The sequence below is a fragment of the Trichomycterus rosablanca genome, chromosome 1 (assembly GCF_030014385.1).
Source record: "Trichomycterus rosablanca isolate fTriRos1 chromosome 1, fTriRos1.hap1, whole genome shotgun sequence".
In the NCBI taxonomy this organism is placed as follows: Eukaryota; Metazoa; Chordata; class Actinopteri; order Siluriformes; family Trichomycteridae; genus Trichomycterus; species Trichomycterus rosablanca.
Window position 1 is genome coordinate 44,936,004 of NC_085988.1, and position 26,330 is coordinate 44,962,333.

At 39.2% G+C, this 26,330-nt stretch overlaps 1 protein-coding gene across 1 annotated transcript; it reads left to right on the forward strand.

The window, feature by feature from the left end:
* The first annotated feature begins 7,475 nt into the window (after positions 1-7,475).
* pidd1 (p53-induced death domain protein 1) lies at positions 7,476-24,727 on the forward strand. The gene is made up of 17 exons (XM_062993401.1): positions 7,476-7,626; positions 8,126-8,268; positions 9,670-10,534; positions 11,732-12,145; positions 14,238-14,387; positions 14,496-14,541; positions 14,974-15,175; positions 15,910-16,059; positions 16,145-16,318; positions 17,146-17,293; positions 17,395-17,530; positions 18,613-18,763; positions 19,032-19,155; positions 20,286-20,401; positions 21,507-21,614; positions 21,749-21,942; positions 24,059-24,727. Exons 3-17 carry the CDS (start codon positions 9,856-9,858, stop codon positions 24,297-24,299), a joined length of 3,033 nt encoding a protein of 1,010 aa, XP_062849471.1. The 5' UTR covers positions 7,476-7,626; positions 8,126-8,268; positions 9,670-9,855; the 3' UTR covers positions 24,300-24,727.
* The last annotated feature ends 1,603 nt before the right edge of the window (positions 24,728-26,330 follow it).

Genomic DNA, 26,330 nt, shown 5'->3' on the forward strand with positions numbered 1-26,330 from the left:
GCTGTACTTTTATACATGTAATACTTAAGTAATTTGAGATAATTCATGTTACTGCTACTGCACCTTTGAAGCTTTAGGTACTTATATAGATGTACTTGCTAAAATTACTATATTGTGATAAATCAATAATATTAATGTGTAGTAGCATTGTTGTACAAAACTTCCTGTGTATTCTCTAGAAATGTCCCCTGAGTATATTGCAGCCAACTTCTGCCAAGTTAGAAAGCCCTGCTTTTGGTGAAAAGTGATTGAACTCGCACAAAGTTTTAAACCATTCATATAAAAAATCCTTTATAAAAACATTAGCAACTCCAGCACCAAAAAAAAGCAAATTACAACAATTTCTATGTTCATTTACACAACAGTAAGTATTAAAGTCACTATGAATCTGCATGTATGTCCAATTTTAAATATAATATCAAGCAAACTATTATTTTTATTGTAATTTTTACATTTCAAAATTACAATAATACCATTTGTAGTACCATTTTGTATTTCTGAACTGCATATGCTAAAGAACAATACTGCTACCTGCTAAGTATCAGTTATGACTTTATGATAAATGTATTAATAATATTTTTTCCCCATTAAATTTTATATTTAAAGTTATGTTACTGTATATATATATATATATATATATATATATATATAAAAATATATATACTGTATATGTACAGTGTATCACAAAAGTGAGTACACCCCTCACATTTCTGCAAATATTTCATTATATCTTTTCATGGGACAACACTTTAGACATGAAACTTGGATATAACTTAGAGTAGTCAGTGTACAGCTTGTTTAGCAGTGTAGATTTACTGTCTTCTGAAAATAACTCAACACACAGCCATTAATGTCTAAATAGCTGGCAACATAAGTGAGTACACCCCACAGTGAACATGTCCAAATTGTGCCCAAATGTGTCGTTGTACCTCCCTGGTGTCATGTGTCAAGGTCCCAGGTGTAAATGGGGAGCAGGGCTGTTAAATTTGGTGTTTTGGGTACAATTCTCTCATACTGGCCACTGGATATTAAACATGGCACCTCATGGCAAAGAACTCTCTGAGGATGTGAGAAATAGAATTGTTGCTCTCCACAAAGATGGCCTGGGCTATAAGAAGATTGCTAACACCCTGAAACTGAGCTACAGCATGGTGGCCAAGGTCATACAGCGGTTTTCCAGGACAGGTTCCACTCGGAACAGGCTTCGCCAGGGTCGACCAAAGAAGTTGAGTCCACGTGTTCGGCGTCATATCCAGAGGTTGGCTTTAAAAAATAGACACATGAGTGCTGCCAGCATTGCTGCAGAGGTTGAAGACGTGGGAGGTCAGCCTGTCAGTGCTCAGACCATACGCCGCACACTGCATCAACTCGGTCTGCATGGTCGTCATCCCAGAAGGAAGCTGACACACAAGAAAGCCAGCAAACAGTTTGCTGAAGACAAGCAGTCCAAGAACATGGATTACTGGAATGCCCTGTGGTCTGACGAGACCAAGATAAACTTGTTTGGCTCAGATGGTGTCCAGCATGTGTGGCGGCACCCTGGTGAGAAGTACCAAGACAACTGTATCTTGCCTACAGTCAAGCATGGTGGTGGTAGCATCATGGTCTTGGGCTGCATGAGTGTTGCTGGCACTGGGGAGCTGCAGTTCATTGAGGGAAACATGAATTCCAACATGTACTGTGACATTCTGAAACAGAGCATGATCCCCTCCCTTCGAAAACTGGGCCTCACGGCAGTTTTCCAACAGGATAACGACCCCAAACACAACCTCCAAGATGACAACTGCCTTGCTGAGGAAGCTGAAGGTAAAGGTGATGGACTAAACCCAATTGACAAGTGGAAGGTGGAGGAGTTCAAGGTGTCTAACATCCACCAGCTCCGTGATGTTGACACAAAATATTGACACTTTGGGCACAATTTGGACATGTTCACTGTGGGGTGTACTCACTTATGTTGCCAGCTATTTAGACATTAATGGCTGTGTGTTGAGTTATTTTTAGAAGACAGTAAATCTACACTGCTATACAAGTTGTACACTGACTACTCTAAGTTATATCCAAGTTTTATTTCTATAGTGTTGTCCCATGAAAAGATATAATAAAATATTTGCAGAAATGTGAGGGGTGTACTCACTTTTGTGATACACTGTATGTGTATTTATATATTTCTACATTTATATTTATTTTGTACTTTATTTGGTAATTCAGATGGTAATTTACATTTTCTCTTTTTCTCTACATTTGTTGCCATAATTACTCCTAGCAGTTAGCAAAGCATTGGACTGCCGATTGTACCATGTATGACAATGTATTTGACAAATAAATTTTATTTAATTTGATTTCACTGGCAACATAGCAGAACACTAAGACATTAAATTGAAAACACTGCTGCTGTGCAGTAATGATTTGATAATCCAGCACCTGTAACAGGTAGGACAAAAATTAACAGTTTTGTTGTCAACACAGCTGCTACACAGGAAACGTGTGTGTATGTGTATGTACATTCAGTTCTTATTAAAACATTTGCCTTCGTGCCTAATGGGTTTGATTATTTTTGAATTTTGAACATTCAGTGAGATGAACAGGCTTTGGAATTTGCCTGGACTGTTTCAATAAACACAGTACAAACATGGATATGTTATATCTAGAATATATGATTTAAATAGAACCAAACGAAAATATAATTACACATTCTTATAGGCACAGATGTATTAACACAGAAGTGTTTTAAGTATCCTAGAAATCTAAAGGTGTATTTACTGTTCTAATGACTATTGCTTCAGTTCTGACACACACATCATTTAAATAAACGTAACAAACTTTACTTAATAAATGTATCTATTTGTGACTAAACTTGCATTAGCTGTTTGGTTCTAAGCTTTTTGAGAATTCTGTAGTTGATTATTTTAATCTTTTTAAGGCAGAAATTAAACCCTGTGCTATAATGAATTAGTTAATGTTAAAAGTCAGTTTAAACAAAAACTTTAGGTGTTTTCCACATGCTAGTATGGACAAAAATTCCCAAAACCTTTAATATACTTTGTGCAACACAAGCAGAGAGATGTTTGTCACTCTGCATAAGATTGATTTAATTTAAACGTGTCTTGACAAGTGAGTTATTGAAAATCTGTGGATCACTTTTATGCTATTTATGGATGCTACAGTAGAAAATTACACAAGAGTCCATAAAGTACACTCTGTTATAGTGCATTTAATCACACAGAGGGGTTTCTTCTCAGAATTTGTTTTAAACAAAAATACAAGCTATCCTTTGGCCTCCTTCTACTACACCCTAAGGAAAATTTTACCAAGTACATTGTCAATCCCAGGGTCAGTACCAGGACAAATGTATCTGAGTTGTAGCAGTTTATATTTGGAAAAAAAAACATCTGTCACATACCCAAAATAAAATATTTAAAGCACAAGTCTAATGAAATGAAAAAAAAAATTCTTTAGATTCTCCAGTGTACGCTTCATTCTTTACTTTATCTTCTCTTCCCATAAGAGACAAGAAGTGAAAATATGCTCTAATTCTCCAGAGAGCTGGAATCCTAAAATACAACAGCTGGGGCAACAGATGGAACAAACAATAACACAACATGCCCAAGCATGCTGAAAATAATAAGACATAAATCTTTATAAATGATGGGTTAGAATTCAAGCTTTATTTTTGTTTATGATTAGTTTCTTCCACAAGAGAACAGATAGTTCTTAAACTATCACTGGTGTTTTATTACTAAACAAGTAAAAAATAACAACATTTTAAGTTTGGTATATGTTTGTTGTAATAATAACAATAAATAGTATGCATTCCATTGGGCTGTGTAATAATCTTTGTGACCTCATAACACATCATTACAATCAATTGTTATTTATCCAGCACAAAGAAAATAAGCTTGTGACTATGAGCATATATAAATACAATACATATGAAAACATATGAATGAATATGGGTTTTAAAAGGGTAATAAAAAAAGTCAGTTAGCTTTATTAAATAAGAATTATATTTATTCTAAACAAAAAAACAATTTAATTATTTAATATTTTGGCTGATCAGCTTTATTGAATTTGATTCCTTCAATGCAAATTTGACAGTATAACTTCAAGCATTCCATAATCAGCAGGTGAATTGGTAACAGGGTGAATTGGTAACAAGCAGGACCTCCCTACGGCTCAGTTTTTGCAAGCAAAGATGAGCTGTGGCGCAACACTTTGTGCCAAACTTCATGACAGAATTGACATGGGGCGGCTCGTTCCATATGTCGATCGGGTGACGCACCACCAAAGGGCGACAGGGAAGAAATTTTTCTATCACAGCTGTGACTGTTCTGGACAGTCTGTCTTGCCTCCGAATATCGTAGTCCAATCAGCGTGGAGTTGTGTTCCGTACAGTACCGCCCCTTTTGGGGCAATTTCAGTCTGACTGAAAATCGCCCCGGATTGCTCTCATAGACTCATGTTAAGGCTCTTTTTTTTTAACTGCAGGTGCTGCAGTACAATCTGAATGGGTTCCGGGAGGGCTCGCACTTACGTGCTTGCGTCACACGTAACCTAGTGTAGCGATAATTGGAGCAGCTAGCGATCTCGTCAACATGACTACCATTACCTCAGTTCGGAGCAACTCCATTGTGTCATTAAGGGAAATGCCATTCAGTCGTAGTAGTAATCAGGATAAATTAGTAACTTAAGAATTAGGGCCACCCAGACCAAATGTAAACATCAAGCAAGTATCTACAAAAGGGGGAAAATCATATAAGTTACAAGTAAATTACAAGTAAGTAATATAATTTTTAAATTGTGAATTGTGATTGCACTTATTGTATCTCCCCTATTGTTTAATTGTACTTCTTTATTCATTGCACATCAGCCCCGATGCCAATCTTTATTCTGGATCTGCTGCACCTAAAATAAAATAAAGATGAAATCTGATGAAGACTGAATTAAATTGTTAGGGTGAAGACTTTACTTAATGTTATGATTGATGGTAAAGCTGGTCTCTCTCCATGTTCAAAGTTATTTGTAAGGGGAAAATGACAGATGTCTTAAGATGTTAATTATTTAAGCTTTAATTTACCCATTGAACGGGTCACCTTGGCCATCATCGCAACAATTGCCCCCACTGAGAGATTTGGCAGGAGCCGCCACTGGAATTGACAATAAATTATTTTTAAAAAATAATTTTGGTCTTTCATCATACATAATTCCTTTTACATAATATTGTAAAAAGATTCCGGGAGTCCAGAGAAATGTCAGTCTTTGTAGGGCAAGGGCATAAACCACTTATGAATGTGTGTGACCTGGGATAAATAAATATACTGTGATATGACTGTGGAGTACTTTTGTACCTCTGTCACCCTACACAGTCCACCGCTATATCAGAAAACAAACTGAAACTCTATTACACAAAAAGAGTTCTCTGGGCCCTAGCTCATCTCAAATGGGAAAAAATGCATTAAAATGCATGAGTCATGAAGGGGGCAGTAAAACATAATGGTTATTATCTTTTTATATAATGGTTGTTAGTCATATTTTTAAAGCCAGAACTTTGTTCAGGGCTTGATTTGTGGAGGGATGATGACAGCAGAGCTAATGATACTTTGAAATATGAGGTAAAGAAATAATAAACTGGTGGTGTCTGACTTGACATGGAGGATTCCTCAGATGTGACACTGGAGAGTTCGGTTGATTTATTTGAAATCAGAAAACGATGCATTATAGGTTGTCCTACAATGTATGTTTATTAAATGCAAAATTCACACAAAAAACATACAGAAAGGTATCGGGTAAAGTCCGACAGATTAGCTGCTACCATCTAGCAGCTTACTGCTAATAAAATAAATTTAAAAATATTAAAAGTAAGTAATATTAAGCAACGAATCACCACGTTAAGCAAAAGTTACCATGTGGAAGTGAGTTTAAACTCGAAGAAGTGTTTTAAGTTGCCCTGATATGTAATCGCTTCTCCTGTTCACAACCTGTCTGCGCTAGGGGTGGGCGGATCGATCCAAATATCGATAGTATCGATTAGAGATGGGACGATCGGGGTTTTTGGCACCGATTCCGATCTCCTTTCAGGGACATCTGCCGATAGCCGATTGCGAATACAGTAAATACAATAAATAAACTTAAAAAGAGCCTCACAGTGAAGATAAACCGGAGCAGCACGCGCGCGCGTTTGTGTGTGTGTGTGCGCCTTTAGAAGAGACGCTTTGTTCACTGTATCGCTATAAGTGATTCATTGATTCACGAGTCATTTTTCGCGAAGCGTAAGTTTCTCTTCTCAGTTATCTCTCCGTGTTTACTGTTATTAATTAAATGTCGTGGTTTTAAATAAACACCAACTACTACAGAACATTTTGTGTGACTCTCTTACATTAAAAAGCTTCATTAAAAAGCTGTAACCGACCGTCAGACTCGTTCCGTCTAAGGAGCTAAAAGTTCAGCAGATGATCCTGAACTAACGAATTTGGTAATGAATAAACTTTTGCCTCTGATTGGCTCTGTAACGTTTTCTGTTCTCATCTACATCACAAGTAAGAACCGCTTACGATTTACCAAAGTGAACCAGGAGTTTATATAACGTGCTGATAGAATCGGCTCAGATGTGACCGGGTTGAATTATCTTTTTAAAGTAAATATTACAATCAGCAAAATTACATCGTATGCATGATGCACAACGTTAATGATGTTATTTTAGGTCATGAAGAGCTTTCACTGTGGTTTCTGTACGATGGTTGATGAATGGTGATGTGATGGTTTGCGCGTCGTAGCTCAAAGTCTGGATCAATCCACTGAGCTGTTAACTTAACGTGATCTTTATATATCACACGATCGGATCGGCTACTTTTAGGAAATATCGCCGATCGCCGATCGCCGATAGCATATTTTGATTAAAAATCGGCCGATACCGATTCATAGCCGATCGATCGTCCCATCTCTAGTTTTAGTCAGTATCGTAGCTGTGAACTAGGTGGCTAGGCTACGTACTGACACCTTCACATGGCTGTTCTAACCTTATTACTAGGGGTGGGCGGATCGATCCAAATATCGATAGTATCGACACCAACGTTGGTATTGGAATCGGATCGATACTTCAGTTTACATTCACAACGTTTCTCTTGTTTCATAAGAAAGTAGAGATCATGTGTACAAGGTACAAGTCGAATTCAGATCTTTTAGTGTTAAAATTCTTGACTGGAAATAATAATATTATTAATAATACAATGATAAAAAATACTACTAATAATACCAATGTAAACAATAAATGCTGTTAAAAAGAGTATAAATTAGAATACAAAATTAAAAACTGTAAGATCACCAGAAGATGTGACCTTAATTGGGCCTGTTTTCGGTTTCTCAAAGGCTGGTTTTAACCTGACTTTAAATTGAATGTTTTTGATAAACCTGGCAACCCAGGCTTGAAGTTCCGACTAGTTTGAAAGTTCCGCGCTGTATGATTTCCCTGACAGTGTCAAACTAGAGACAAGTCACTTTAAAAGCACCAGCTCTCTTTATTAATATTTTAACGAAACTATAAAACTACACACTAACGGACATTTCAGTAATGTGTTGTTTGAGTTTTGAAGAAGAAAATCGCGGTGCTGTTTTATAAAGTCGCAACATTGTGTGAGTGGTTTGATTACTTGTATACAGAGCTAGCCAGCTAATGTTAGCTAGCCAGAAACTTTACATTTCTGTGTTGCTTATAAGTTGTCATTGTTTATTAATTCTAAACTGACGGTTCATTTTATAAGTACAAGTATAAATGATGAATGATTTATTTGACACTAAATTCTCTTGTGACATAATGTTTTTAGTAATGTTAAATAAACATACAGTTATGTAAAAAGTAATCATCCACCTTCAATTGCTTGTTATTGCAAAGCAATGAACATATTGAAACATTATTATTCAAAAAACTAAGTTATTTAACAATGAGAGCAACCATAGACTGTTTATTATTAGAAATTAGACTTTCACATTACTGTTGGTATCTTGGCCTCTTCTACTACTTTGCAGAACTGCTGTAAATCTGACAGAACTGCTTAGTTCTGGTTCGTTTAAACTGATAGTCAGGACGTAATCCAGGCTATTAACTTTAATTCTGTTTCTTTTCAACCATCAGATTGAAACTTGCTTTTTTGATGCAGCAGCTTCAGCTCACAGACAGATGAACACAGAATGTGGAATATTCATTCTTCACCCTGTCTAACACCAGATCATCCGAGTCCAGCGAAGCACCCAACCTTACTGCTACTATTTCTGACTGTTGGTATAGTGTTCTTAATATATAGTTTAATATATAGTTTTAATGTATAATTCTTTTTTGTTAATGTCAGTTAAGCACTGAAGTTTCTTTATAATCTGTATAGCCAACAACATGCTGATGTTAGGACATCCAGTTACACATCAGTATCGTTTAGGGTAAGAAAGGGAGTCTGACAAGGTTGTAATGTCTCAGCATGTCTGTTTAAGACCATTAGCAATCTACGGTATGATGACATTGTATTATTGGTCACATTACCAGAAGAACTACAGGAACCAAAGTGATGGTGAGCTCTACTGGATTGTAGTACTGGAGATCATGGTAGAAGATGGACAAGTGGACTCCTTCTTATATTTGGGAAATAGAGTATCAAATACTGCAGAATGTGCTGGTGAAGTAAAGTCAAATTGTCAGGGATGAGGAAAAACAAATAAATTAGCACCATTACCAAGCTCTGTTTGATGAAAGCCTTGGTCTGGCCAGTAGCCACGTATGGACGTGAAGCCTGGACACTGAAGAAAGAGGAAGAAAGACGCATTTAGGTTTTTGAGAACAAATGCATCAAAAAACTGCTGAAAATGTTTCGGAGACATGTTCAATGGGCAAGTTGGCCAGTACAATATGGCCAGTATAGAAAAGGAGCTACTGAACCACATTAAGTCACATTACTTAAGGAATCTGTGCCCACATGACAACATTAAATTGGATTGCATTATCAGGGGCCAGTCTGCTACAAACCACATGGGACAGAGGTCAATGTAGAAAGCTAACCCATCTGTTCAGCCAAAAATGGCAAAGTGATGATGGCGTAATTATGTGACCTGTTCAAGTATCCTAATGAAGTGTAATAATGTAATGATGGTTTTGTGCTAGAATTCTGGTTTGCCACACGAGAGGCCTGGTGTTTTAGTCTTAGCCAATGAAATCCTTATTTTATTTGGACAGCATTATGGCACAGCTGGTAAAGTGAGTTCTGGGGACCAGGATGTAATTCTCACCTCTAGTTACTGTGTAGAATTTAGGCATAGTGTGTGTGTGTGTGTCTGCTTGGGTTTTCTCTGGGGACTCCAGTCTAAATTGTCTCTAAGTGTAAGTTAGAGAGTGTGTTTCCCTTTAATGGATTGGCACTCTGTCTAGGGTGTATTCCTGACCTCTGCCTGGTGTTTCCCAGTGGTGCAAGACCCAGCATGAATCTGATCAGGATAAGGGGATTACTGCAAGTTCATAAATAAACAACTGCATAAAGGTCAATCAAGTAAAAACAACAGTTTGTGCGGCTTTACATTCAATAAAATAAAACCCAGTTATCCAGTGCTGAGCTGAGCCACTTCTGTTATTACATCTGGCCATTGATTTCTGTCACATGTCTGCTTTTTTCAATTTACACCTTCCATCTTTTGCAGAATGGGTGCCACGCATGGGCTTGCCTGGACTCGGCAATCTCAGCACGGGCCAGATTGATGATGAGGTTCAGTCTCAGCCATGGCTCAGGAGAAAGAGACGAGCTGTTACATTGACGAGGTGATGTTCCAAACTCTAGTTCTTTTGATTTGTAATTTGCACTGGAACTAAAATAAGAGAGGGAAAGGATGGAGAGGACGGACCAAAGGAGGAAAGTATCCAGAGGAGACAGCAGGGAAGAGGAGAATGGAGACGAATCAGGGAGAGTTGGTCATTTAAAATACAAGATGACTCTGGAAAGCGGGCCTGGAGAGGATATAAAAAAGAGCACAGTTCTATCCTGTCCTGCAGGACCAACATTAGATGCAGCTCAACGGCAGATTTTAAATAAAAGACAGTGTTCAGAAGAAATGAAAGAACTGGAAAGCAATGTGGAAGTGAATGGTAAAGTGCTTCAGTCCATACAACCATCTCTTCGAAAGGAACCTTATGGACAATTTAAAAACGTACAACCTATTTCCCCCGTCTCCTGTGAATACACTGATGCCACTTCTTCCTCTACTTCCTCATGCCCATCTTCCTCTGGTCTATTTTCTGCTCTGTCTTTGTCCTCTTCATCTCCACAGCTATCTCTTACTCCTTCTCTTCCAACCTCAGTGGAGTTGGATACAATGTTGGGAAATAAGAGCCTTGTGCTGGATGTGTACCGGAGTGGAGCAGCAGTAATGCCAGCTCTTTGGGAGAGTGTACCTGAGCAAATGAGGCGAGTACGGTGCGCCCGACTGGGCTCGGAGGATGAGGAGGCACTGAAAGAAGCTCTCTTTGTTCTTCCTCATCTCACTCAACTGCGCTCTTTAACAATTAGAGGTACACACCTGACATACGCCTGACATATATCATTTTCATCTAGCTGCAATATAATATTTTAATTAAACTAAAAGAAAATGTATTTTCTATATTTGATATTTGGGATGAAGTATAAAAGGGGTGGTGTAAATACTGGTAATTGAAATAGATATGTCACAGTACATTTTTCTTTGCTATTGAAGATGCCATCAGGTGGAGGTCACCAGGGGTTTAACTCCCACTAATTTATTTCCAATTCCTGATTTTGAATCCACTGTTGTTTGCACAACCTCTGATCTGATCAAGAAGAGCTGGATCACCACATGTCCCCTCCAACAGCTGTTCAGTTTGCTGTCGTTTCTTATCCTCTGCCAGTGTTGCGTTTCCTATGCGTATGGAGAGCCACACAAGGCTACATATGACACCCCCCCGCTGTCTGATCTTCACTTCCTCAAACATGGCCAGTTGTATTTGTGGGGATGCCTGGCCAGGCTGATGGCTCTGTAGTGATGTTCTAGCATCACTGTTCTAAAAGTGATGTTCTAACAGGCTTTGCCACCTGAGCCCCAGAAGTTCTTCATTTAGCCTTTATTACCCCATGTACCTAATTTCCACCCACTCCATTCCCTAGAACATAACCGTTACCTGTTTAAGAGCATGAGGGCTTTTGTTGCATCTCCTCCACTGCTATAGATCCTGTAGGGATACTGCCTGAGAGGGGCCGTACCGAACACAAGCCACCTTCAACATGTGTGGTAGCCAACGGCTATTTTTTACCTGCACGAGGCAGCCTTTATACGTAGTGATCAGTATTGGATCAGAGAGTCACACACTTATCTCCATTGTTCCCTATTTCTTTGCAGGTGCCATTGACCAACCAGTAGAGGTTGCAATTGCAGCAATGGGGAATCCCTTCGGCCTGCCTACCCTCAGACATAACCAAATATGTCTGTGTAGGCGCCCAGAGAGCCAATTTACTAAAGATTATTACTAAATATTATAAATAAAGCCAGTTGCTATAGTTTTAGAGGCACCTGAAATGTAATATTGCTGTTTTACTAGCAAAGACAACTTAAATCATGACAAGGATTTGTATGATTGTATTATGTAAAATTGTATACCCTATTTAAAGAAATCATATTCTAATAAACCCTTTCTGTCTCTCCTATTTAACCTCCCTCTCTTTTTCTCCTATCCTTACCACTAATGCTCACCCAGGCTACCGCTTCTATGATGCCCAAGGCGAGCCCCTTCCAGGCCTTTTGACATCTATTCCTCCCTCATCCTCCTCTCTTTCCCTTCTTGTTCACCTGGATCTTTCATTCAATTGTCTCTCGGATCTCCCGGCTTGCTTGCTTTCTCTTTCTCATCTATCAGAGCTTCTCCTCTGCTATAACCAGCTGAGCAGTCTTCCGGATGAGGTGGCTGGCCTCATAGCTCTTCGCCATCTCAACTTGCTAGGGAATAAACTGCAATGCCTGCCCTCAGGAGTGGGTCTTCTGCTGCAGCTGCAGACACTGGATGTGTCCTCCAACCAGCTAGAGAGTCTTCCTGAGGAGCTGGGCCAGCTAAAGCATCTTCAGACCCTGGAGCTTTCATTTAATAAGCTTAAAGAACTTCCAAAAACACTGGGTAAGAGAGAGTGGAGCGATCACACACAGCATTTACAGAAACAGTTCTAAAATACAAAAATTGAAAATAGTAATTGAAAAGTTTTTCATTGTTTTTTTTTTAATGTGCTGTGGTACCCATGACCATCACTGCATGCTGCTGGTCTTCTTTAGCACATGTGCAGCCACTGTGTGGCATGTAGTTTGTTGGCATGGAGATTTGAAGACTATCACCTCAGGAGAGGTGGTTGTTGGTAAATAGCCTTTGTAAGCCAGTTTGTTAAATGTCTGCTGGTGTAATCAAAGATTTGAGATTCTTCACAGAGAGAGGCTCACGGTGACCAAAAACATTTATAAATATTATTTTACTAATGCAGTAATGCTCTTTCAGTGCAGCAGTAAAATATGTTACTCCATCACTGATGAAAACTAGGTTTGAATCCCCAGCTGGGCTATCTGCTGGTTGAGCATCTACATACAGACATAAGTGGCTACGTCTTGGCTGTGTATGAGGCCCCACAATAAATCAACATCATGTCTCGGGTGTGTTATTGCATTGTGCGTAGTGTATCCAGGGTAGCCGGACCCACCGTGACCCTGACACTGTCCAGGATAAAACGGTGGTGAAACATGAAAATTAAATGAAATTAAAACATTTTAGTAATGGAGATGCTTGGGTGACACAGTGGTTTATTACACTAGCCCACCACTGCTGAGATCCTGGTTTGAATCTCAAGATATTATTGACTACACAGTTTACCACCAAGGAATTAGAGTTGCTCTGTGCGCATATCATACATCCCCTGTCTGTATAAGTCTGTATATCGAAGCACAAGAACCATCACTGGACCATAGAAGATTAAAATTAACTCACAGTAACGGTATACTTACAGTATACAATAAAACAATAAGTAATCGATAAAACCTGGTATTCAAAAAAAATTACCTCACCAAGCCATTAAATCCTATACCAAAAAACAAACCGAGCCCAATAAAACCTCTAGGGATACGAATAAAGCAACACATAAAAGACATAAACCTAAATCCAGCTGCAATAGCACAGATACCCACTAACAATATACCACCATGGGATTTCAGGAGTCCAAATATTATCTTAGACATTGCCTATAATAAAAAAATTAAACACACATCCAAACACATATCTTAACTGCTTTCTTAAAATCTGAGGAAAATACCTCACCCACCTGCCCATATATACTGATGGATCTAAAACAACTGACCAAGTCACAGCTGCACACATCACCACAGACCAATACAAGGGAAAACAAACCTACCTCTTCCCACCTCTATATTTTCAGCAGAACCGTATGCCCTTCTCATGGCACTAGAATATGCAAGACTAATGAACAAACGCAACATCCTGAGATGTACAGATTCCAAGTCATGCCTTAAGCCACTAAACACACCCTCAGCCAAACACCCAACAATAATCAAAATACAGAGCACCATAAAAGAACTCGCAGACAAAATGTTTGATATTAGACTATGCTGGATACCTGGGCATTGCCCATTGATCAGTTAGCAAGAGGAAGAACTCTACAAAAATCATTAACTTTAAACTTCCACCAACGGACATCAAACCCATTATAAATGTGTACATTAATAATAAATGGCAACTTGAATGGAACACACAAACAAATAATAAAATACATGACATTGATACCAACATCAGCAATAAATCAAAAATACAATTTGGAAAATGTACAGACGTTAGACAAGTTATATGTTAGTTAGATGTAGAATAGACCATTCCAGATTGACACACAAACACTTAATACTAAGAAAAGACCCCAGACATAGCAATCACTATAAAACACATTATGAATGAATGCTTAAAGTACAACAGTGAAAAACAAAGACTACAAATACCCAATACGTTAAAAGAAACTCACACAAGATAATACAGAAATAATCATCAATTACCTTAATAATATAAGACTGAAAATGACCCTGACCAGGATAACGTGGCTGATAAAAAAGAAATGGAAAGTTTAAACATTTTTAAAACGATCACATTTCACACACCTAATACAGTGTTATATTACAGTATTATTCTGTCTTCTTTTTTCTTTTCTTTTATTATTCTTATTAAGGCTCTTTACACTCATTGACGGTGTTGAACATCAGCAGTAATGAACTGAGGAGTGTCCCTGAATTCCTGCCTAACCAAACCAAAGTGAATGTATATAATAACCCTCTGGGCCGCCCCCCGACTCCTCCGCCACTCCCACCTGTACCAGCAGGTTGTATTAACCATTTAGTTCTTTGTTTCTTTAATTTCTTTTTAAATTGTGTTAAACCGATAACAGGTTTCATGCTGGAATAACAGTCTGGTTTCCTTCTACTTCAAGCCGACACTGCAATCCCAGAGCTACACCTCGCCTTTAACAAGCACTGGTATGTTACACACTACATTTGTCATCAAGTAGTATTAGTACAAGTGTTCGGGCTAAGTGGGTAGCACTGTCGCCTCACAGCAAGAAGGTCCTGGGTACGATCCCCAGGTGGGGCGGTCCGGGTCCTTTCTGTGTGGAGTTTGCATGTTCTCCCCGTGTCCGCGTGGGTTTACTCCAGGTGCTCCGGTTTCCTCCCACAGTCCAAATACATGCAAGTGAGGTGAATTGGAGATACTAAATTGTCCATGACTGTGTTTGATGTAACCTTGTGAACTGATGTATCTTGTGTAACCAGTGACTACCGTTCCTGTCATGAATGTAACCAAAGTGTAAAACATGACGTTAAAATCCTAATAAACAAACAAACAAGTACAAGTGTTCTACGGTGATGTAATTCTCTCCTCTGCATTATTTCTCCTAAAACTCTTGAAAGGTTTAACATATCGCCTGCTGGAGGTCATGTGTTTGTTCCTGGAGGGGCAGAAGTCCTGTTTCCTAGGGGGTGCGTTAAGAGCCCTACACAGTTTAAGTGGGCCGAAAGCAAACCAAACAAGAAGTGGATATGGCTTGAGGAGCATGACCTTTTACTGAGTACTCCATTGGAACTCCTCCCACATGGTGCTACATTTCATAAGGTAAAAAGAAATGACTGCAAGTAGAAAAATTCTAGTTTCATTTGAAGGAACTTTGGCCTGCACAGAGCCCTATCCTCAACCCCATAAATCAATAAATTTGTATGCCAGTTGCAAACCAAGCCCTCTAGTCCAACTTCAGCATCTAACCTTTAATGCTTTTTTAACTGAATGTATACTAAATTCTGAAAAGGCTTTCTGCAGTCATTAAACATGCTAGCCCACCACTGATGAGATCTCGAACACTTGACTTTGAATCTGAGCTCTCTCTGCTGATCACAGACATGACTGGCTATGTCTGAGAGTGATCGAGCTGAAAAGATACCTTGTTTTTGCTTTAATTACAACCTCTGCTGTATGGTACAGGTAAAAAAGAAGCAGTTGGCTACTGCACACGTGTTGGAGGGGGCGTGTGTTAGGTATGACCCCTCTTGGTCAGGATAGGGAGTGTGCAGCAGTAGAGAAGATACAACTGGTTAAAAAGACTTTCCAGTAGAGTGAGGGCTTTTTATAGCCACAAAAGTGTCGCAACTTTATATTTTTGACCATACACTTCTACATGACAAAGGTGCTTTTGCTTAGGATTGTTATTGAAAACAATGCAAGTAATTGAATTAAAAAAATGCCAATTTGGTGTGCTTTAAACATTGCTCACTTTTATATTTGCAGTCTAAAAATGTATGAAGACTGATTAAACTTTACTTTCTTGTTCCAATTTTTCTTGTCTTGTTTCTTAGCCTGTAGAGGTGTGTGTTCCCTACCACAGGACTCGAAAAGGAGAGGTGGTAGTACGCAAATATGATGGTCAGTCATGGAGCACACTAACCACCGTGACCAGAAGAGGGAGCCCGAAGCACAGCAGCAGACCCAGAGGCAGACCAGCCAGGGTGAGTTTAAAGTCAATCAATGTTTTATGTTGTGGTTGTATTTCAGACTGTGATGAGTACTGTGATGATTTGTGTGTGTGTACAGCTAGCATGCTGCTCTGTGACACAGTTCTCCTCGTTTGTGGCTGTCTCTCGTCCGGTTAGAGACTCTTGCTCAGTATCGCATGCAGGAGCTCTGCTGGTGTCCAGCTACGACAATGGGATCAAACTTACATTTCCCCCTGATTGCACCACACAGATGCGGACTGTTACATTACAGGTGAGTATGCTTACAGTGGCTCACATTTACATCTTTTAGGTTCACATATTTAAATCATTTCCTAGTTGTGAGGTTTTTATTTAGGTTGTTTTTTAGATTTTCAAACATATTTTACCATTCAATGTCAAAGCCTTTAGAGCAGGTCATGACCATCATACCTGTATTTTTTGTAGTCAGATTGACTGTTTATTAACTTATGTCATATGTCTATTCAAAGTAGTTGAATAGAGTTAAATGAGTTGCTCTTTAAAAAAGTAGGCTCTGTGTCACCTCACTGCAAGAAGGTCCTGGGTTCAATTCAAGGTGGAGCGGTCCTGGTCCTTTCTTTGTGGAGTTTGCATGTTCTCCCCGTGTCTGCATGGGAGCTCCAGTTTCCTCCCACAGTCCAAACACGTTTAAGTGAGGTGAATTGAAGATACAAAATTGTCCATGACTGTGTTTGGCATTAAAGACTTGAACAGATGAATCTTGTGTAACCAGTAATTACCTGTCTTGTCATGAGTGTAACCAAAGTGTGTAAAATATGACGTTAAAATCCTAATAAAATAAAATAAATATCCTTAAATTGGCACCAGTTCACTCTAGGGCTTCAGTCACCTGCTCTACTGAATGACTTAAATGTAATAACGTCTAACATCACATCCTGAAATCAGTGATTCTCAAGCATTTGTATGATCTGGGTCTCAATGGGCCACTACAGTGACCAGAAGCTGCTGGTTGCCGGTCTGCAGTACAGTGGCGTGGACCACAGGTTGTGAACTCCTGTTCTATGAACTGTTATTAAACTGCATACATGTATCTGAATTCGTTATTGTTTCTTCTGCCAGGTTCTGCAGGTGGCACAATCGGTTGTGCAGGATCTGACTGGAGACCCACAGGCCAGGGCTAGCCCCCTTCTTTGCCTCTCCCAAACTCCCAGCATGCATTTCCTTCAGCCAGTCAAAGTGCAGATACCCCTGCCACCCGGACTCACTGGTATGTTTACTCTTTTGCTCTATGTCCCTGTTCTTCCTTCTTTCCTCTTGCTCTTGTTGCTCACCCTTAACAAAGAGTATGTGTGTGTCTGTGTGTGTTAGGCCATACAGTGGATGTATCTCGATTGCACCTGCTGCATGGTGACCCTGTGGCCCAAACTTGGACTGATATCACCTCTCAGGTGTATCTATACACCACACACCTTTATGCCATCTTTTCCGTCACACACTTCTCATGGTGAGTCATATCAACCACGTTTGTTCACACTCTGTAGTCAGTTTGTTCATCCTCCTTTTATGTCAAGCAAAATTATGGCATTATTTTCCCATGCTTAGATTAAAACTGCATTAAGCAACTGCACAAACTTAAGCATCAGTTTTTATTTAGCTGTTTTGCTCAACTAACCTCTGAATGGTCAGTCCTTCATGTTGAAACACAGTAGATCCAAAACTGACATGCAAATATCACCCAATCTAGTCATGTCCAGTTCCCTGTAGCATCCTCCATCGCTGCACACCCCTGCTTGATTCTAGAGTTTGAATCTGCTCGAGAGTTACAGACTATCACTCACCAATTCTGACTGCTCTTTTTCACCTGCCAAGGATGGGGTCTCACAGAGAGCTTTATCAAATAGTCACCCACCGCTCTACATAAATCATCCAGCAGATATGAACCTATTTGTCACCTGTCCCTCAGGCACAGCCTATTGTAACTGTGATTCCCAGTAGAGTTGGGCTAGCGCATTGAACCGCTGCAACACTCAAGTCCCCCCCCCTTTTTTTTTTTTTTTTACAATTTTTAAACCTCTGGGTAAGACGTTTGCTTAGCTTGCTAACAACCAACTTGGATAGGGCTGGTGAGCAAGGCAGATTGGTCATTTAAGTCACTTTTAAAATGCTACATTATATCGACAATGCTGGCAGAACCAAAACGAATTCTCAAATACATAAGAAACTGCGAACTGTGCCACAGCACTGTATCATTTTAAATTTAAAATTCCCATTGTTATTGGCAATTTTGTGGTAGATCTGGGGCTAAACAAAAGCTCTAAGGGTGGGTTTGGCCAACATTTTTTTGTGCTTAACTGCAAAGTAATGCCACAGCCTTAATTACTATTTGACCTGTAATTTGATTTGCTACCCACAACCATTAGATCAAATTACAGGGTAGCAGAGTGGATCACAGCACAGCTGATGGTCAAAAATTGGTTGTTTCAATAACTTGTGAAAGCAAATATTTTGGCGATTTACCAGTTACAATTGGGTTGTGGTTTTGTGTTAATGATTTAAAGGGCTTTTGAACATCTTTTTTATGTGCAGGTACTGGCTGTGGTACACCACTCATAGTTGTATCAGTGGAGTTGTAAGGAAGGTGTACCACAGGCTGAGGCAGTTTAGGGTCCAGTTCCTGGTGCTGCAGAGAAAAAATGATCTTACGCAAGTGCTGCTGCAGTGCCTGCCTTCAGACAAGGTAAGCAAGGATATATGTGTACACACGCTCATAACTAGTAATGTTAAAAAATCAGCCGATTAACTGTCTGTGGGCTGGACACATGTCTGAGGTGATTGTGATTCTTCCCTTACATATCAGTAATCTAAAAGCATGCCAGGAAATCTTGTGTATTGTGTATTTCCAGGAGCAATTTCCAGGAACTTTCCACATGCATGATCAAAACGACTGTAGTGACAAACAGCTTAAAGGTGTTTGCTAAGTCTGGTGTGTGTGTGTCTGTGTGCAGATTGACAATCGGCTTGCTTCTTTATCAGAGCAGTATGATGGTCCTCAGCCATCAGATGTGTGCAGCCTGCTGGAGGGAGAGCAGTTCTTTGCTGGATTTGAGAGAGGGATAGACCTTAGCTCTGGTGGGTGTGCGCACCCACACTATGCAATCCACATTCACAGTGTAATGAAGCCTGGGTACCAGACTAGTAGCAGTATAATCACTCATTCTGAATCTGGCTGCATTCAGCAGTTTGTGATTACTCAGAAGGCCTTATTTACTTTGAGTAGATATTATTAGACTAGATGTACTATATCTTATAATAGCATACAGATTGTGCTACAGATGTTGTAGGATTTATAGTTCTACTGTTTACCATATTTTAAGTAGGCAGTAAAACAACACAAAAGGGTTATTGTTATTACAAATTTGGTCATTTAGATCACGTCGGCAACAAAATCGCAAAATCGCAAACAAATTCAGAACCTTTACTTTTCTTTTATACAACACTGTACACAAAAAATAAATCAAAGAAACCTTGATTTCACAGTGAATATGCTTTGTACTAAAAATACCTTCCACCAGATAGTAGTTCCACAACAAATAAGCTGTATGTGTGCAACAGTAACAATTTCCTTGCCTGCCTTAACTTAGTACGCTACAAAAGGCATCTGGTTATAGAGATGGGTATTGGGTGATAGAAATACAAAGTGCAAATAAATAAAAATAAAGGTCAAAATGGACAATTCAAAATTACATTCATAAAAAATTTAAATATGATAGAATTTAGTTATTTAATAGGGTTATTGTGTTCTTTTTGTATCTGTACAATACAAATCTGTTTGTATTCTGTTCGTTTTTAGCCAATTCCAGCATGTTAAGTTGTTCTGCCGTCACTACAGTTTAGCTGATTCAAAATTTGATGTGCATCTGCAGTCACACTCTTCTTCAGAGTCAAACTGGCTGCTGGTCAAATGCTATCTTAGAGTCATCTATTTGATCCAGTTCTTTTTTTCGTATAAGCATAAATACCAAACAGCTAAGGTCTCTGTGCATAAAGCTTTGTTACATGGCAACGCATCACTCATTAGTTGGTAACAGAGAGATACAATTATGGTGTGAAAAAGCCATGCTGTTAGCACAAATATCAGCATGGTTAAAACGCTTCACAGACTGTCATATTGTAATGATGGAACTAGCTGCTGTATAAATAACATACTGTACAAATTAATTAAAAAAGATTGTAAAGTCAATTTCTGTGTGTTCCATTAGACCGACCAGACTGCAGAGAGGGAAGACTTGTCTTTACCTTCTACTCTCATCTTAAGAACATTAAAGAAGTGCATGTCAGCCCAACACATAAACAAGAACAAATTGTCAGAGGACAGGTGAGCAAACTAGACCCCATTAGCATGATGTAACGGTTCAGTATCTTTCAGTCTTTCATTGAGTGTGGTGGGATTTTAACTGAATCTATAAAAATCTTCAATGGATTGGTGAAGCAGAGAATATTAGATTTTCATAATGGAGGAAATATTTCAGGAGATTTGCAGCAGAACCAGTTATGAGTGAACCTTGTGCATCAATCAAATGTTGTAGCAAAGAAAATTAGCAGGATTTAGGAACGGAAAAGACTTTACAGGAGCAGAAACACTGCACTTTATGCAACGTGATCACCTGGAAACGGGGAGAGGAAACAAAAGAGCACTTCAGTGCAACACTACCAGCAACTTAGTCCACAACCCAAGCGCTTACCCGAAGAACCTGCTGAACCTGTGGCAGCTACAGAACCAGAATGCTGCTTACTCCCTGATACAGCTTTTCTTAACTATGGCGCTTTCTGTCATTGTCAAGAGTGACGTCAAAAAATGGTTGACAAAAAAAATACGTTAAAATTCCAAAAAATAATAGGCATACAATTTATCACAAAACTGCAGAGAATTAGCTGCCTCATACATTGTCAAAATTTCTTACATGCCTCTTTCGATGTTTTACCTTCCATATCACATAATGCCATGCACCGAGCCCAGATATTTCAGCAACATAGTGATGCATTATGGGTCTTGCATGGAACCTTTATTTTTTTTAAATAAAAAAGCCTCACCTAAATCAGAAACCTCAAGACTTTTTACTGCCGGCACAAGAACAACTGGCAGAGATCAGGGAAGATCTGGAGCCTAACAAGCATCAAGAACAAGTACAGAGAGCAGCTGAGAGGATTATAGACCAGTAGCTTTGTGTCTGTCTCCCATCCATCCCTGCCAGAAATGGGAGGACGTGTGCAACCGTCTCAGTCCTAGGTTTCCCATTGATAGTAATTCACATTTATTACAACTGCCTTTGTGTGTGTGTGCGTGCTGGCCGTCAGAGTGATGCAGACTGCATTTTTGATACATTTTAGACTGTAGCGACACAAGCATTTGCACGAACAAAACACTGATTTAATAAAAAAAAAAATGAAAGCAGTATCATACACATCTGTGCATTCCATAGGTGTCCTTCTACAGAGGTGAGGTGCCCAGTGATCTGCCGGAGGAATTGGTTCAGAAAAGGAAAGGCCTAAACTGCCAATGGATGGCCACACTTCCCCTCAGACTTCCAGTAAAACTTGCTTTTCATTGTTAATTAAAGAATATCCTTGCATTAATATGTTACTTATTCGAATGTCATTTATTCCTGATTCTGATTCATTTCAGTGTAAAATTTCACACTTTTCATGTTTCTTTACTACACAGGGCTCGGACGGTACAGGCAATCTATATGAGGAGAAGCAGTATCCTCCGTTAAACCTGGGGGATCCTGAGAGCGGCTACCTGACCGAGACTAACTTGTTGTCCATCTCGTTCCGCATCAGCCAGGACTGGCGCAGCATTGGAATGAACCTGGGCATCAGCTATAAGGAGCTGGATCGCATTCAGTTCAAACACAGGTGCGCGTCATAGGGAGCAGATCAGAGGCAGCAGGGCTCCTTGCTGCCACCAGATGGTGCCATTAGCCATGCTTCAGTGGCTGCTTCATGTTTATGGACTAGGTTGTGTGTCCTCACTTCTTGTCCCTCAGTGGATGCAGGGATAAGACGCGAGGCTGGAGGTGTTGTGTTAAGTGAGAGCTCACATATTAATAAAAATGTTACATAGTTGTAACAAGGCTTTCCACTAACTTGAAGAGATGTGCATTTGACCAAGAAGGTGTAATGATTGAGTTTCCCAACCAACCACAGCACAAATATCATTTTGTTGAAGCTCAGACAAGCTTTCTTCCATCAGTGTCTCAGATGGATGTTTCATGGACATTTAAGCAGATTTTAAATTACTTATTATTGTTGTTATTTATTATTAAGTAGTAGTAGATTCACATTTTAGTTTCTAGTTTAGCCTAGTAGGATAGGGTAGGGTACCATAGGTAACAACCTGGATGAGAGAGGGTCACACTGGGCTCTTCATCCTCTCCCAATAACTAATTGAATTGATCAATGCTACTTTGAAGAGGAGGAGTAATGTTTTGTGCCACATATAGGAATTTTACCTATATATTGCACTCACAATTAGTGGATGATAAATGCACACTATATGCCATTATACTAATAGTTATTAACATTAGTATTAGTATTAATAGTATTATGGGGCTTGTGTCAGGCAAAAGCACAGTGGTCTGTTATGCTAGCCTACCACCACTTCTGAGTTCTGGGTTCGAATCTTAGCAGTGCTATTGGCCGGCCGGGTGTCTACACAGGCATGATTGGCTATGCCTGTAGGCTGAAGCCTTGCAATAGATTGGTGCCCTTTTCTAGGCTATTCCTGCCTTGTCCTTAGTTCCCAGTGTTTCCCATGGGACTAAGCATCAGCTTGCTTGGATAAGGAAGCTGACTGCCACTTTTTGTATCCAAGAGCTGATGGCCAGAGTTGGCTAGGGTTGCTTTGAATGACAGGCTAGAGGTAGACATGCACTGCACCACTTAGTGTGCCCTTACCTTAAGTGTTTTAGCCATGATAGTTTTGGCAGTAGTGATGTTTAAACGTACAATCACTGAAGAATAATTTTAATTCTGTACTGTTTTGCCATTTAAACCCAACCTATTGGTCTAATAATAAATAATACTCAGCTGTAGGTAATGCTAGCCCACTACTCCTGGGATCCAGGGTTTGAATCCTCAGCGGTGCTATTGGCCATTTGGGCATCTACATAGAGACATGATTTGCAATTTTCAGGGGTTGGGGGTGGGTGGATTAGCCCTACTATTAATTGATGTCCAGCACTGACCATCTGAATATCATTGATGTTTGTGGACTAGATTCTGGCGCACATATTGAAAAATGTAGGTTTGAGGGGGAGTAAACTAATGTAGAAAGCACCTTTTATACAGCACTGTATGTACATTTCAATATCTATTTATCTATCAATATCTATCTTATATATATATATATATATATATATATATATATATATACATTTCTGTTAATCCATAAATAAGTGAATTACGGCTAGCTGTGATTTGCATTTTTGTGCTAGAATCACTTGTTAAAATGAGCTGCAGAGGAGGACAGTGAGAGATAGAAAGAAAGGACAGAAATGAAGAATAGAACATGAATATGCATGGGTGTATCTGTATAATCTTTTCCCATGTCAGTCATCAGTAAGCCATCTGGGACACTGCAGGGGATTATACTCCCCGATATGCACCTACAAACATGTACGTACAAACACAGTGCTGTGTGCATCCTTACATTATTTTTTTGTTTGTTGTTTCCTTCTCCTTTCCACAACTCTTCTTTTCGCAAAATGTAGCTGGGCTTGGATATTTTTATTGCCAACCTACCACACAGCACAGATATATGAAGAATATGGGAAATTGTTGTTACATATAATACACAACCAGCGCTTGCCAGAAATTTATTCAGCTCCTTTAATGTTGCTGTAGGACTCTTGGCAGCCTTCTGGACCAGTTTTCTTTTTGTTTTTTTAATCACTTATGGAGGGACTTCCATTTCTTGGAAAATCTCTTAAGATAAAACTGGACAAGCACTGATCTTGGGTTTGTTTTTCAGAGATAATCTAGGAACCATGGTATTGGATATGCTAATGCACTGGGCAAGAGGGCAGCAGAAGACAGGAGCAGGGGCAGTTCCACAGCTGATTGCAGCATTGGTGGCGAGCAGGAGGCAGGACCTTGCCGATGAAGTGGAGGACATTGTAAATCGGGGGAAAGGGAAATACTTAGAGTCCCTAAAGAGAGTGGGCCTAGAGACAGAGAACCCAACAATGTCTACTGAGTCTCAACCAAGCTGACACGCACTGGAGGGAGAATACAGACATTGTTAATCTAATGTCCATAAATTACACTAATTGTGCTGGTCACTGTACATTTTTTTATGTTTTAAAAATAAATGTAATTTATACAGGACAGATTGACACTAGCATGCACAGTTCTCAGCAGAGTGTTCAAACTGTCAAGTCTTTTACTGTGTATTTGGTTGCTATGACTGAGCTGCTGTTAGGATGAATTATCTCCTCACACACACATGCTGAATAAACTCTTGCTATAGAAACCTGTCTAAAGCATTACGCCTTACAGCAGCCTACAGTATTTGAATCACTTACTAAAACTGGAAAAAATCTTTACATTCAGCCCTGCCACTTTATACAAATCAGATTTTAAATACTGGGTATTTAAACACAGATTTGATAGTAATAAATATATCATGTGGAATATGGTACATTGTGTCCTGTGTGGATCATTATTCAGCATTATGTGACAGTTAAAGTTGACCCTTTAATTTTTTTGCATACTTTGTGTTGTAGATTTGATTTTGAATTAGTGTAATTGCTGTTTCACCCATGGTTCTACACTTAATTACCCATAATAACAAAGTGAAAACATCTAGAACTGAGTTGGAGTCCGTATGTTGTAGTTTTGACTGAGTAGATACAATGTATACCTGTGACTCGCTATAAGGGTTCCCAGTTTATACTGCATTATTGGCCATGAAGTCTAAGATACTGTCTGTGTATCTCTAAAATCTAATTTTGACAAGGTAGAGTCAGATGTTTAAACTTACAACCACTGGAGAATAATTTTAATTCTTTACTGTTTTGCCATTTAAACCCAACCTATTGGACTAATAATAGATAATACTCAGCTGTATGTAATGCTAGCCCACTACTCCTGGGATCCAGGGTTTGAATCCAGTGCCATTGGCCATTTGGGAATCTACATACAGACATGATTTGCAGATGACACACAGCTGTATATATCAGCCAAACCAAATGATACTGACACAATCAGTAAGATAGAAGATTGTGTAAACGACATTAAAAACTGGATGTCGTGTAATTTTCTTTCACTTAATTCGGATAAAACAGGTTTTACTTGTTGGCTCTAAAGCTGCAAGAGACAAGTTGTCTAACCTGGTGCTACACCTAAACACTTTCTCTGTTACTCCTAGCTCTGATGTAAAAAACTTAGGTGTCAATAGATTCAGATCTTTCCTTTGATACACACGTTAATAATATTACTAGAGTTGCTTTCTATCATTTGCATAATATTTCTAAAATAAGAAATATACTATCTGTAAATGACGCTGAAAAACTGATCCATGCGTTTATAACTTCTCGGTTTGATTATTGTAATGCTCTTCTAACTGGATGCTCTGGTAGATCTATAAACAAACTCCAGTTAGTTCAAAATGCAGCAGCTCGAGTGCTAACTAGAACTAAAAAATTTGATCATATTAGTCCTGTTCTATCATCTCTACACTGGCTGCCAGTTAAATTCCGCATTGATTACAAAATACTTTTACTAACCTATAAAGCGCTACATGGTCTGGCTCCACAGTATCTGAGTGAACTTATTAATCACTACAGCCCAGCGCGTCCACTTCATTCACAAGATGCAGGGTTACTTATAGTTCCTAGAATTAAAAAGATCACGGCTGGTGGAAGAGCATTTTCTTACAAAGCTCCACAACTCTGGAATAATCTTCCTGCCTCTATTCGGGATTCGGACACAGTCTCAATGTTTAAGTCTAGACTGAAAACATATTTATTTTCTCAGGCTTTTGATTAGTATAGACAAAGGCGCAGAGCTTGGGGGTTCTTGGTCATAGAAACTTGTGGTGATCAGGGATGTTGGGTTGCTGTCGTTCTGCCTCTCCTGTCCGATCACTCTGGTTTGGGTAGGAGAGGTGGGCGCTGATGTCCTGTAAAAGCCTTTATGACCTTGTTACCTGCTCGCTCTCCCTTTTAGTTATGCTGTAATAATTAGGGCTGCCGGAGTCTAAAACTCTCTGTAAAACTGTTTTACTTAACTAGCATTGTACA